The 13,866-nt window shown below is 52.7% G+C and overlaps 2 protein-coding genes across 2 annotated transcripts; both read left to right on the forward strand.

Moving 5' to 3' along the window:
- The first annotated feature begins 2,185 nt into the window (after positions 1-2,185).
- TEKT2 (tektin 2) lies at positions 2,186-7,478 on the forward strand. Its single transcript, XM_021554837.4, has 9 exons — positions 2,186-2,517; positions 2,900-3,025; positions 3,703-3,908; positions 4,405-4,548; positions 5,047-5,161; positions 5,500-5,607; positions 5,984-6,127; positions 6,330-6,409; positions 7,067-7,478. Exons 1-9 carry the CDS (start codon positions 2,311-2,313, stop codon positions 7,266-7,268), a joined length of 1,332 nt encoding a protein of 443 aa, XP_021410512.3. The 5' UTR covers positions 2,186-2,310; the 3' UTR covers positions 7,269-7,478.
- A 160-nt stretch (positions 7,479-7,638) lies between these two features.
- Positions 7,639-13,433, forward strand: ADPRS (ADP-ribosylserine hydrolase). Its single transcript, XM_021554788.3, has 6 exons — positions 7,639-7,882; positions 9,332-9,428; positions 10,190-10,397; positions 10,469-10,653; positions 10,742-10,842; positions 11,341-13,433. Exons 1-6 carry the CDS (start codon positions 7,654-7,656, stop codon positions 11,631-11,633), a joined length of 1,113 nt encoding a protein of 370 aa, XP_021410463.3. The 5' UTR covers positions 7,639-7,653; the 3' UTR covers positions 11,634-13,433.
- The last annotated feature ends 433 nt before the right edge of the window (positions 13,434-13,866 follow it).

Below are 13,866 nucleotides of genomic sequence, written 5' to 3' on the forward strand. Positions count from 1 at the left end.
AGATGTACTTGCTAAGCAGAAGCCGTGTCCTCTGCCCCTTCTCCCTTTCTGGACAAATTGTTCTTGCCAAAATTTTCTACCTGTTGCAAGAGTTGCTTTCCTTCCAGCACAGTAAAATGTCGACTTCTTTCACTGTTCCTTCCCTCTCGTAGGCATCTGTAACCTCTGTACGACTGTGTATAGGACACAGCAGTCATCGATCTCTGCTGGCTATAGATACCATCAACTTGAGTGTATTGTAAACAAACTGTATTCATTTGAGAAATAAATTTTTTTTGAAATGCACGTGTGTGAGGCTTTATTTATACTTGCATCATTTTGATTTATTCCCCAAACCAAGGAGTAGATGTTGGTCTGGGTGGGGGATGTGGAGGGAGGTACCAAGGACATATCCAAGGATAGAAAACCATTTACTTCTGGTCTTTTTTGTATTTTAATCCCGTTTAACTAAATTTTTTATTAATATTTTTTAAAAATGCAAGAGGTTGTTGAAGTGCTCACAGCCATCCTGGGGCCGAATAGCTGCTGTAGAAATGGGAAAGAGCTCTGGAAGTGGGCAGCTCTGGCTCCTAACTGCTTTATGGGGCATTTTTTTTTTTTTTAATAACATTATTTGTCACTGATTTGGGCGCCGCTTTGCTGCGGTTCGCGGTGTCCCTGTCACCGATACTCGCCCCGGGGCCGCCCCGCAACGGCCCCGCGCGAGGCGAGAGCGGGGAACGGCCGGGACGGTGAGGGGAGAGCGGGATCAGCGGGGAACGGTGAAAGGGACAGCGGGGAACGGTGAAAGGGACAGCGGGGAACGGTGAGGGGAGAGCGGGATCAGCGGGGAACGGTGAAAGGGACAGCGGGGAACGGTGAGGGGAGAGCGGGATCAGCGGGGAACGGTGAAAGGGACAGCGGGGAACGGCCGGGAACGGTGAAAGGGACAGCGGGGAACGGTGAGGGGAGAGCGGGATCAGCGGGGAACGGTGAAAGGGACAGCGGGGAACGGTGAAAGGGACAGCGGGGAACGGTGAGGGGAGAGCGGGATCAGCGGGGAACGGTGAGGGGAGAGCGGGATCAGCGGGGAACGGTGGCGGGAGAGCGGGATCAGCGGGGAACGGTGAGGGGAGAGCGGGATCAGCGGGGAACGGTGGCGGGAGAGCGGGATCAGCGGGGAACGGTGGCGGGAGAGCGGGAACGGCCGGGAATGGTGAGGGGAGAGCGGGAACGGTGAAAGGGACAGCGGGGAACGGCGAGGGGAGAGCGGGAACGGCCGGGAATGGTGAGGGGGAGAGCGGGGCATCAGCTGGGAACGGTGAAAGGGAGAGGGGGACTGGCCGGGAACAGGGAGGGGACAGCGGGGGTTGTTCACAAATGGTGAGGGAAGAGCGGGATCGGCCGGGAGCGGTGAAAGGAAACGGGGGTTGGGGGGGGATCGATCGGAAAAGGTGAGGGCAGAGTGGAGGTCGGCTGGGGACGGTGAGAGAAGCGAAATGGGCCGGTAACGGTGAGGGCAGGGAGCGGCCCCGGCCCGGCCCGGCCTGGGGCGGCAGCGCGGTCGGTCCGGAGGAGCCGAGTGCCCTCACACCGCCCGGGCTGAGGCCCCGTCCGAGCCTTTTCCCTCTTTCCCTGTATCCCCTCCGCCTATGGTCGGGCGCCTGACGGCTCTTTGTGCCTCTCCCCGGGCTTCCTTCCCTTCAGGAGCTCGTGGGCTGCCCATCCCCGGCAGCCCGTGGTGTCGGTGCTGTGCTCGGGGGGCTCCGGCCCAGCGCCCCGTGCCCGCCGGGCTGGGACAGCCACGGCAGAGATACCCCGCTGCCGAGGGATTCTGTCCCAGAACTGCCCCCGACCGTGGGTTTTGGCAGCCCCCTCAGCAGCTCTTCTGGAGTGGGGTCTGCATTTTCTGCCCGTTGTGCAGGCTGTGCTGGGTAAAACAGAAGTCTAAAAGCTCTGCTGTTCTTTGAAAGCCTTGGAGTCCCGAGAGTCACAGCTTTGGGCTAAGCCTTCAGTGGTAGCACAACAGAATCAATCATATCCTCATTCGTTTTTGTGCAAGCTCAGTAAATACCATATGGAAGCTGGTGCTGTGAGCAGCTCTTGTCCCTGCAAACAGTTACATTCCTAGGGAGGGACAGATGGGACAGGTGCACAGCACTTTTCCCCCTGGTGTGGGGCAGAGGTTGGCTCCCATCACCTGTCCTTGTGCTCCCCTATTTTAACGACATGTATCTGCATTAGGCCAGGTGCTGGGTTGCAGCTTGCTGCTGCTTTTCCCCTGATAAACTCTGCAGTTTTTGGCTTCAGCTCCATTTCAGGTGTATTTCCATGAATAAACACATAAATCTTCCACTCCCTTTCAGTCACCTGTTCAGCGAGATGGCCTCGCTGAGTGTAAAGCCGGGCCAGCGCTTCACCTTGCCAGACTGGCAGAACAACTCCCTCCTCATCTCGGCCAACGCCGAACAGCAGCGTTTTAATTCCCATCATGTCCGTCAGGAAGGACGAGCTCTCCGCAATGAAACTGGCAACCAGGTGAGCCCTCTGCCAGGGGGCTGCTCACAGCTTTGTCAGGATAATGGGCTGAGGAGCTGCAGGGAGTGTCTAGATTTGGGTGTATGGATGAGGGAATAAAGGGCTTTACCTGTACAGAACATGCTAAGTATGGACATTTACTCCCTGTAAACCCACCTGCAATGATGTATCTGTACTGTCACTAAATCCCCATGTGTCTTTTTTAACATTCATTGCCACTCATGTTGTTCTCTGTGCTGTTTGTGTAAATGACTGTGATCCCAAATGGCAACGTGTTGTATTCCTGTGAGAGGCTCAATCTGTCCTGAAAATGGGGAAAGGCTTCAGCAGGATTCACAACTACAATTTTAAAAAGAGTAATGGCATTTCTCTCTAATTCCAGGCAAAATGGGATGAGCACAACAGCCAAACCCGCCTCAAAGATCGTATCACCAGCGTGGACAGATGGAGAGAGGCCCTGGCCAAATGCCTCGCAGACATAGATTTGGAAATTGATGCCTTAACCAAAGTATGTTGGGAAGGCAGATGGCTGGAAATGAACTTACACTCTCAACATGGGATGTGAAATAATTGAGGCTTGTCTTGTGCAATGGGCAAGCCCATCTGGAGTTCAAGGGGGGCTTCTCACTAGATAATTATATATATATATATGTATGTGTGTGTGTGTGTGTGTGTGTGTGTGTATTTTATACTGAGATCCATACTTGATGGAATGACTTCCTGGAAAAAACAAACCCCTGTGTTCTTGGCTGAGCCAAGCCGTGTCATGCAGCTGTATATTGCACGCTCCTGTTTGGATTTCTGGGTGGATTTTGTTATTTGGACTTTTTATAAAGCTCTGAAAGATAATTTAAAAAAATATGCTAATACCATCCTTCAAAAATGTTTGGGTTTAAATAGAGAATAGTGGTGGGAGATCTCTGATAGTGTGAGTTTGAAACCCAGAAGTTGCTGCTGTTTCTGGAGTTGTTAACCCCCAGAAAAGTGTGATTCCCAATGCAAATGGCAGGTGTAGAGGACTAAGGTGTTTGGCTCTAGCAATTTTTATTCCAGATTTGATAAAAGGTTTCAGAACTGCAAAGACAGTGTGAGTCTCTCTTAATGATGGCATGGGTGGGTTCCCTTTCCTTTCTCTCTCCAATCCCTAAATTATCCCCCACACACCTGACTGATTGCTTCTTCCAGGTGAAGGAAGCAGCAGAAAATGCCCTCCAGGCAAAGAACTTGTGTTTGGATGTTGCCATTGAGTGTCTGACGTTCCGTGAGAGCCGTCGTGACATTGATGTGGTGAGGGATCCTGTGGAAGAGGAGCTACACAAAGAGGTGAAGGTGATTGAGAAAACCAAGAAAGAGCTGCAGAAGCGAGTGGACGATGCCTTCAAACAGCTCTGGTGAGGAGTGACAGCTTTTGGCTGGTGATTCTGCTCTTCTTGTTTGGCCCCAGATACTTAATGTGCCTCTAGTGCCATGCTGAGATGGGCAGGCAGGCAGGGAACCACACAGGAACCCTGGATGATTTTCAGGGTCTGGGATTTGACAGTGAAGGGTGTGTCAAGGGTGACTTCACAAGCACCATTTGGAAATTTTGTCCCAGATCTCATGCCACCTGCCTTGGTTTAGGAGTCAGTGGCCATGAGGTGTTAAAGCTCCCAGGCCCTGATACTCTGTGGGAATCCTTCACAGCTCCGTTCTCCAGGGCAACACCAGCACACAGCCCGGGGCAGCCAGGCAGGCAGGGCTGGGCAGGTCAGGCCCAGTTCCCAGAGAGGGTGACAGCTTATCATTCATTTCACTAAGATGAGTGACATGGTGATGAAGGCTTTGGGAATTCTGAGCTCCCCCTACCCTGGGCCTGCTCCCCACTGACTCCAGCCTGGCTCTCTGCAGCCTCTTAAAGGAAGCTCGTCAGCAGCTGAGCCTTGACCACCGGCACAAGGTGGAAACGTTAGAACTTGATCGGCAGTGCATGTCCTTCAATCCCACCTCTGGCAACATCTCCTTCAAGGTCAACCCAACACGGATCCCAGATGGGTAAGGAAAGAATCTGCCCTTCTGTAGTCAAATCTGCCCAGAGCCCTTGGGATGCTTTTTCCTTCCCTGCTGTGTCCAGGCTTGATGGGTACAGTTTTGGAGAGAACTCAGAACAAACAGAAGTTGATTGTGACAGGGGGAAGCTACAGATTTTTGGGAAATAGCTAAATTGTCACCACAAACCCAGTGGGGGCCAGGTGCCCTGCCTCCCTCCTGTCTAGCTCTATGTGACACTCAGCAGTATGGTGTCACCTCTGGCACAGCTCAGGGGGACCTGCTGCATATTTTCACTTGCCTGGCATTCCTTTCCATGGTTTGGATGTGTCCCTGGTGGAGCAGATGTTAGGCCTGGTGAGTTCAGTCTCTAAGGAGTTCAGGAAAGATGTGACCTCCAGCTTTCCAGAATCCTTTTGTGCTGCCATCCTGGCCTGCACTAGGTGTTTCCTTTAAAATATCTTGCAAACACTCAATTTATTTTTGTAACTGATTTGTTCACAGATCAACTGCACTTCATGAGTGGGAACTGAACAGCCAGTGCAACAAGGAGCGTGCTGAGGCAGCAATGAAAGCCTCAGTTGATCTCCGAGGAGCAATCACACTTAGCATTGCCCAGGTAAACTGCTCCCTTGGCCTGGAATCTCTGGTGCCATTCTGGATCATGTGTGGGAGAGTGGCAGGCATGTCTCTGAATCTGCCTGGGAGCAGCTGCCCTCCTGGTTTAAGTAGGAGCTTGGTTATGCTGCAGAGCTGGCAGCAGTCTCAGCAAGCTGGAGGACATGTCCCTGTCCATCAATCCCCACCTTTTGGCTACTGGAGAAGTGTGACATGCACACGTGGCAGCAGCCAAACCCAGTTGGTTTTGCTCCTGGGTTTTTCCCACCCTTCTAGGCACAGCTTGGGGGGACACAGACACTTTGCTGCCATGTGTGACTGGAGCTGTTCTCTCCTCAGACAAACAATGAGCTGGATGCTCAGCGTATAGCTACAGAGTTTGCACTGAGGAAGAGGATGAGAGACATGGAAGGAGCCCTTAGTGAGCTGAGATGGCAGGAGCAGAACGTAAGTGTTGTTTCTTTGGTCATTGACTACAATCCTGGCTGGGAATGTAATCTCAAAGACTGTTACATGGAAAGTGACTCAGCCTGAGTGTAGTTTCCACAAGTTTGCTGTTCAGTGGCACACATACAATCCCAGCAGTATCCCACCTCTCACAAGTGCTTCTCTGGCACCGCTTAGCAGCACCGCCAGGTTTCAGCCTCTTTATTTCACCCCTTGTCTCAGCAGCACCATCCTGGTCCATGTGAAAGCAGAGGATTCAGTCCTCAGAAGCTCTTGAGTAAAATCTATCCCCAGCACAGCAGAATTCCCAGAGACACGGGGGCAGTTTCCCAGTCTGCATCCCAGGCTGTTCCTCACAACACATGTCTGTCCTCAGACCTTGGAGGAAATTGATGAAATGGAGGAGGAGATCCGGCAGCTGGAGGAAGACATCCGGAAGAGAACACTGGATCTGAAAGTGGCTCACACCCGCCTGGAGACGCGCACGTACCGGCCCCACCTGGACCTCTGCCGGGATCAGGTATCTCACCTGGCATGGTCCCTGCAGGGAACTGACCTGGATGGGGGCTCTGAAAAACATGGATGAGTTTTGGAGCAGCTGAGCAATGGATCCTACAGTGACACACCAAAGCAAGGGAATAATTTCAGAGCTGGGGAGAGGGGAAAGAGGGAACTGTGGCCTTTTTAAAGCCCTGTTCAGCGCTGTCCTCTCTTCCCTGCAGGCTCAGTATGGACTGACAGACGAGGTCCAGCAGCTGGAGGGGATAATCCGTGCGCTCCAGCAGAAGCGGACAGAGTCACAGTGAGTGTCCTGCTGTGCAGGAACAGCAGTGCCCAGTGCTGCCCTGAGGGGATGTGGCTCTGGGTGTCCCTGCTCTGGGCACACCTCCAGCACCTGCATTTGGTGCTCGTGGTACTTGGGCTCATGAGGGGCTGCAGTGTTTGGGCTTGGTGGGTGTGGGGTACAAGGGGTCTGTGCTGGGAGGGGAATGGGACTCCCACAGCCCCTGCTTGACTCTGAATTAATCCAAAAGGGACAAAAAAGAGAGTGACAAGGAAGGAACAGAAGTGCTGCTGTGGGCTGGCAACTCCCTGGGTGCACATCCCTTGCTGCCCTCCCAGAGCAGTGTGTGGGCTGGATATTCACTGCCCCAAACAATGAGTATCTGATGAGTTTGCTCCTTGCACAGGGCCAACAGAAAGTGGGAAGCTGGGTGCTTCCTGTCCAGTTTTAAATCATGGAATACCCTGAGTTGGGAGAGACATGCAAGGATCACTGAGACCAACTCCTGGCCCTGCATGGGACACCCCAAAAATCCCACCCTGTGCTTGAGAACATTTTCCACCTGTTCCTTGAGCTCTGACAGGGTTGGGACTGGGGACTATTCCTTGGGGAGTCTGTTCCTGGAAAGCAATGTAACATTTGATCCCAACTCCTGTCCTTTCTACTCATTCCCAGGGATGCCTTGGATGCTCTTTACAGACAACTTCACCGCATTCAGACCGATATTGGTTACAAAACCAATTCTCTGCAGCTGGACAACAAGTGCATGGACACCCGCAGAAAACTCGTGATCCCTGTGGAGAAGTTTGACCCAGAGGTCGACGCCGTCAACCGCACCAGGAACCTGCCGAGGAACAGTCAGCTGGAGCTGGCTTAGCACACCGGGAATTGTGCAAGCGCTGGGAGAGAGGAAAACTCCTGGTGATCCAGATCCCTAGCGAGGAAAAGAGACCATCTGCGTCGCGTTTGGGGAGAATGGAATTCTCCTCTTAGTTTGTTTTATAACCGTCTGGCCCTTGGATGATGTTTACAGCCTCCCGCGCTCCGAGGAGATTTATAAACAATAAAAGGGCCTGTTGTCATCCTCGGTGATTAAATCCAGATGGATTCCAGGAGGGATTGATGGAAAGAACAGGCGGGTGCGCTGTCGGCACCTCGGTCCTCCGGGCCGCTAGGGGGCAGTGTGCGCGGCAGCGCCTTCGGCGCTTCCGCGCACACTGCCCCCTAGCGGCCCGGAGGAATGAAGCGCCGCTCGCTGCAAAATGGCGGCGGCCGGTCCGCCCTCAAGCCCCGGGCGGCTCCCGGTTCGTCCCCGGCCCGGCCTCGCTCGGTTCCGAGGCTGTTTAGCCGGAGCATTGTTGGGGGATTGCCTGGGAGCTGTTTTCGAAGGCAGGAGCGTGGTGAAGCTGCCGGAGTTGCTGAGTTTCCTCAAAGGGCTGGAAGCGGCGCCGCCTGAGGAGGGAGGGGAGGCGGCGGGCAGCGCACGTGGAGGTGCGTGGCGGGGAGCGCGGCGGGGAGCGGGGGAGATCGCCCGGTCCCCCACTTCGCACACCCCGCTGTGCACGGCACTCGGCGCCCCAGAGATTCGGGTTAGACCCCAGCACTCCCCAGGGCTGGGCTTTGCGGTGTTTGTGTCCCCTCAGTACCCCCAGGGCTGGGCTTTGCGGTGTTTGTGTCCCCTCAGTACCCCCAGGACTGGGCTTTGCGGTGTTTGTGTCCCCTCAGTACCCCCAGGACTGGGCTTCGGGGTGCGTGTTCGCGTCCCTTAGCACCCTCAGGACTGTGCTTTGAGGTGTGCCCAACCTGCAGAATCCCCAACCCCTCTGCTCCCCCTCAGTCCTTACCCCTCACCAGGTTGTGGAGCATCTCCGCTGTGACTGACTACCCTGGCTGTCCCCTGGCCTGCTCTATTCTGTGCCCCTGTGCTGTGGGGTTCAACAGGGTTTTCCTGTTGTCTGCTTCCTTCAAGTGCCAGTTCTGATTCCCTAGGGATTCCTTAGGGACACCGCTGATGCAGAGGGACCCGTGGTTTGCTCTTCTGGCTCCTGCTGCTCCTACTCAGGGAGCTGAGGTGGAGTGTGCTGTGAATGGCTGTGGCAGTGCTGGGGTGTCAGCAAGAGCAGAGGTACCAAAACTTGAGGAGGAGAAGAGTGAGAGAAGCACAGAGTTGTTGTTTGACTCTTAGGAAATGATTGCAGCCTTACAGTGCCTGAGGGGAGTCTGCAGGAAAGATGAAGGCTGTTGACAAAGGCCTGGAATGACAGGACATGGCAATGGGTTCCCACTGCCAGATAGCAGGGTTAGATGGGATATTGGGAAGGAATTGTTCCCCATCAGGGTGGTGATGCCCTGGCACAGATTGCTCAGAGGAGCTGTGGCTGCTCCAGTGCTGGTAGTGTCCAAGGCCGGGTTGGACGGGGCTTGGAGCAACCTGGGATAATGGAAGGTGTCCCTGCCCATGGAACAGGATGGGCGTTAAGGTCCCTTCCAACCTCAACCATCCTGGAAATCTTTGATTCTGTGTTGGGCTGACTCTCTTGTCCATATATACCTCTGGATGTCAGACATCTCCTGGCTCTTACTAATCTTGAAGTATATTCTGTGTCATTATAGCTGTGGATGCAACTCCCTGGCTGTGTGTCCTTACTCTGACAACCATGGCAGTGTCAACCTCAGAGTGCCAGGGGAACTTAAATTCCAGACAGGTTTGGGTTGGAAGGCACCTTAGAAATCTTCCATGGGCAGGGACACCTTCCACTGTCCCAGGTTGCTCCAAGCCCTTTCCAACCTGGCCTTGGACATTTCCAGGGATCCAGGGGCAGCCACTGCTGTTCCAGGCAACCTGTGACAGCCATGCCCTGGAGATGAGGGTGGTGCTGGCAAAGGGCAGGAGCAGTTTGTCCCTGGCTGCTGGTGTGACTCTTTGCCCTCCCGTTGCAGAGTCGCTGCCGTACACGGACGACACGGCCATGAGCAGGTCGGTGGTGCAGTCACTGCTGGCCAAGCAGGAGTTCGATGAGGTTGACATGGCCAAGAGGTGAGCATGAGGCTTCCTGAAGGTGTAACCATCCCTGTGACCATCTGTGCAAGGGGACAGGGGCTGAGGCAGACTAATTCTAATTTTAGGAGGGGAAATAGTTAGGAAAGAGGTGGTTAATACTTTAGATTGTTTTTGCTTTGCCTTGCCTTGGACTGTGCAGCAGTGGCAGCTGCAGTGTGGAGTCCGAAGCTGCCTTGACAGGGCAGCACTGCTGTGTGCCAGCTTTGTGTGTGCCAGCCTTGTGTGTGTTCACCTTTGAGGAGGAGAATGTTTGGAGGTTCCAGAAACATTTTGTTTTATGTTTATTTGTTGCTATTTATGTTTGCGCTGCCCTTAATTTACTGAGGGAATAGGAGTGAGCTCAGCTTGACTCTGTTTATGATCTGTTTCCCTGTTGAATCCCCAGCCCTGAAAGCATTTGGTTCCACTTAAGGGAAAGCATTTCTTTGTTTAGAAAACTCTTCCATTGAACTTGAACAAAAGACTTTCCTTGTGGTTGTGACCCACGGAAATGCTTCTAGTTTGCTTCTATTTTGAGGCAGAGTTGAGAGGGAAGCAAGTGGGTTATGGAAGGTGATGTTTATACATCCCTCTTTCACACTGTTCTTTGGGAATGTTTCCCTGCAGAACTGAATCACTGAGCCCTGACACTGATTTATGTGTGTGTTATTAATTCACTTTAGCAAGAGGTTTCATCCAATCACAAACCCCAGTAACAGACCAAACCCTCTGGGTGTTTTCCCCCCTGGCCGCACCAGGTTTGCTGAGGAGTACAAGAAGGAGCCCAACAGGGGCTATGGGATGGCCGTGGTCAACGTCTTCAAGAAGCTCCTGAGCCCCAAGTGCAACGATGTGTTTGAGCCCGCAAGGGCCCAGTTCAACGGGAAGGGCTCCTACGGGAACGGCGGGGCCATGAGGGTGGCCGGCATCCCCCTTGTCTATCCCGACATCCAGGATGTCAAGAAGGTAATGGAGCATTCTGGGCTCCTCCGGGAGTGTCCCAGGAAGCTTTGCTGACAGCAAGGTTTCTCTGGCAGTTTGCGAAGCTGAGCGCAGAGCTGACCCACGCCAACTCCCTGGGCTACAACGGGGCCATCCTGCAGGCCTTGGCTGTGCACCTGGCACTGCAGGAAGGGCTCAGTAGGGAAACCTTCCTGGAGCAGCTCATCAGCCACATGGAGCACGTGGAGGCAGATGACAAGTCTCTCAGTGATGCCCGAGCGTGAGTAGCTTGGGGAAAGCCCCAACCCTGCTGCAGTGGTTTCTTCTGGCTCTTGTTCTCTCCTCTTCACTGCACTCTCTGTTTGCAGGCTGGGATTTGAGGATTTACCATTTTCCAGGCGTCTAAAGAAAATCAAGGAATTTTTGGAGCTCAGCAGTGTTCCCAAAGCAGATGTATTGTCTGAGTTGGGTGAGTACCTTTCTTAGGAAAGCTGGAAGCAGGACTAACTCAGCAAGCCTGGTAGATGTGTGTCCCCCTAGATTCCTCTTCAGCCTGTGCTGCCTGTCAGGCACGGAATATGCTGGAAAAGCAGCCTGTGCTCACCAGTCAGGAATTCTAAGTCTCAACCCAGTGATTTCCTCTAGTATTGATAGGAAAAAAATGTATTGCTAAGGGAAATTTACCTTGCATAATGTTTCTTAACATTCCAGGATCTCTCAAGGGCTATTGGGTCATCGTGTTGAGTGGGAATGAGTAGATGGGTATGGCCAGGCTATACTGGGCTAACTGGGAATTGCTCTGCAGGATGTGAGTGCTACTGGGGGGTTTCTGAGGCACAAACTTTTTCACCTTGTAAAATCCTGGTAAAATGCTTGATATCATTATGGAAAGTCACTGGCAACAGCAAGGTGCAGTAGGAAGGGAGAAGGAAGGAAGCTCAGAGTGTGCTGACAGGGTGTGTTCCAGGCAATGGCATCGCTGCGCTGCGCTCCGTCCCCACTGCCATCTACTCCTTCCTGCGCTGCATGGACGCTGATCCTGACATTCCTGACCACTACAACGCCCTGCAGAGAACCATCATCTACTGCATCTCCCTGGGGGGGGACACGGACACCATCGCCACCATGGCGGGGGCCATCGCCGGCGCCTATTACGGGGAGGAGCAGGTGCCCCCGAGCTGGGAGCAGAGCTGTGAGGCTTTCCAGGAGACCCAGAGGATGGCCAAGAGCCTCTATGAACTCTACTGCCAGCGGCTCTGAGCTCCGGGGCAGCTCCAGGGCTTTCCTGAAGGCAAAGGGATGGTGAGCTCTGCTTCTGTGGTCAGGCCCAGCGGTGGATCCACGCCAGCGAGCCTCACTGGGAAGGGCGCCTGCTGCTGTCAGCTGGGAGCTGGAGCCAGCCTGGAAAAGAGAGGACATCCCTTCAGTCACAGATCAGCTGGGAAGTGGCTGCACTTGGACAGTGGGTGCAGCTCCCTGAGTGTACATGAGTGTCTCATTTTCCATAGGATTTCTGCTGATTGCTTTGTCCACCATTGTGCCATTTGTCACTGCAGTCACTGGCAGGTGTCTGAATCTGTGGACTTTCTCCCTGTTTTCCTCTGCTCCCATGTCCATGGGCTGTGTTTTGGTGGTCAGTGGCTTGTCCCCTGGTACAGCAGCAGGTCATTCTCAGCTGGCCAGATAAGGGCTGTCATGGGAGTCACCAGAGAGGCCTGGTGGCCCAGGTTGTCACCTCTGCTGAATTAGGATAATGGAACACAGATTTCCAGGGAGGTTTGTTGCCTTAAAGGCAGAATGAGAAGGACCAGAGAAGGGAGAAGGGATTTCTTTGCATTGCTGCTGGCTCTATGAGAGACTTTTGATGCCTGCAGACAATCCCAGCTGCCTCATTGTCCCTGCTGGGAGAGGGTGTCACTAATTGCTGCTCCTCCTGTGTCCTTGGCCCTGTGATCCAACAGGCACCTCCTGCACTTTGTGCCCCCTTGCACAGCTGCTGTCACACTGCTGCAGCCACTCTGGCTGCTCCTGTGTTCCCAATCTATGTATCCTGTATTTTTAAAGTCCTGTATATGCCCAGAGCACCAAGTTCCTGTTTTAATCACAGAATACCCCAAATTGAAAGGGACCCACAAGGACCATGAGAGTCCAGCTCCTGTAGAGTGCAGATCTGGGAGTGGAAGTAGTACAGGGATAGAATGCCTGGTTCTACTGCAGTCATACACAAAAGTGACTTTAGCAGGATGCAGGAGTTAATTTATCACAGTCTCAGCCTCTGTACTTGGTAAAAATTGCCCCAGAATTACAGGGAGAGGTAGGTTAATTGGGGACATCAATACTGAAAAGAAGCTGCTGCTGATGGCCAAGAACATTCTAGCACAGCTGTGTTCCAGAACTTCACATTTAAAACCTTTTCCTAGTGGAGCTGGTCAAAAAGACAGAAACAGCTTGGGAATGGCACATCTAGAAAGGGTTTGAAGTTTTTTAATAATTGAAAACAAAAAGTCATCATATGGAAATGTTTATAAACTTAAATGTGACAGTGTAACTCTTGTTATTTCTCCAGTATGTCTTGTGACACCGGGAAGTGGTTGTGGTGCTCCCCAGTGGTGTCAGCACGTGGTGGCTCTGTCAGGCTGCATGCACATGTGGGAATCTGGCTGCCACAGGTCCTTCCATTTTCCCCTGTTGTCTACTCCCTTCAAGTGCCAGTCTTTTGTGTGATGCTATAATGGGTTTTCCTTGTATAAATGGATTCTTGTCCTGGGAACATGTGGAATTTTGGTCTGTTGTATATTTTTGTATTGTGCTGCAGATCTGAGCTGTAAAATATCAGTTTTCCACATTATTCTGCCAGAGGGACAACCAGATTCATGTAATTATTTAAAAGAAAATATTTTTCTTTTAAAGCAACTTTATAATTTTAAATGTTTGGAACTCCTGACAAGCAAAGAGCTCTTGTTAAAAGACTGGAGCTCTTTGTGCCTGACTTTAGATGTGTACTAAACCCTTTAGTTTCCTTGGAAAGAAGTAAAGTCCCTCAGTTATCTTTGTTAAGTAGCCGCTGCTCCTGTGTTTTCACTCAATCATGAAGTTGTGCATCCTCAGTGCCAAGAGGACCAGGAGTGGTTCTTGGTACAAGGGTGGGTTGACACTGAGCATTGCAGGGAGGGCCTTTGGAAAGGCCCCTTTTCCTTCTCAGCCTGTGGAAGGAGTTCAGGTGCTGGAAACCAGCATGTGAGGATGGTGCAGAGACCAGGGAATTCACTGGGGGCCTCGTGAATGGCAGCAGGAGGATGGCTTGCTCCTTGCAATGAGCTTTTGAAGGTGCCTGTGTGTCAGCCAAGCTTCCCTGGAAATGTTTCACCTCTGCCAGGTGAGATCAGGTGGGAAAACACATTTTCTTCTCTTTGGACTGTGAGTCTGTGAAGGTGCTTTGCAAGTGATTCACCAGTCCTGAGTGTTCCTGACTCCCGCAGGATGGAGGCTGGCT

Source organism: Lonchura striata, chromosome 23, assembly GCF_050655825.1.
Source record: "Lonchura striata isolate lonStrDom1 chromosome 23, ASM5065582v1, whole genome shotgun sequence".
NCBI lineage: Eukaryota > Metazoa > Chordata > Aves > Passeriformes > Estrildidae > Lonchura > Lonchura striata.

Coding starts and splice junctions, on each gene's coding strand:
- TEKT2 (XM_021554837.4), top strand. CDS start 2,311: ATGAATAAACACATAAATCTTCCACTCCCTTTCAGTCACCTGTTCAGC. Junction 2,518..2,899: donor GCAATGAAACTGGCAACCAG/GTGAGCCCTCTG, acceptor CTCTAATTCCAG/GCAAAATGGGATGAGCACAA. Junction 6,128..6,329: donor TGGACCTCTGCCGGGATCAG/GTATCTCACCTG, acceptor TCTTCCCTGCAG/GCTCAGTATGGACTGACAGA.
- ADPRS (XM_021554788.3), top strand. CDS start 7,654: ATGGCGGCGGCCGGTCCGCCCTCAAGCCCCGGGCGGCTCCCGGTTCGT. Junction 9,429..10,189: donor GAGGTTGACATGGCCAAGAG/GTGAGCATGAGG, acceptor TGGCCGCACCAG/GTTTGCTGAGGAGTACAAGA. Junction 10,654..10,741: donor TCTCTCAGTGATGCCCGAGC/GTGAGTAGCTTG, acceptor CTCTGTTTGCAG/GCTGGGATTTGAGGATTTAC.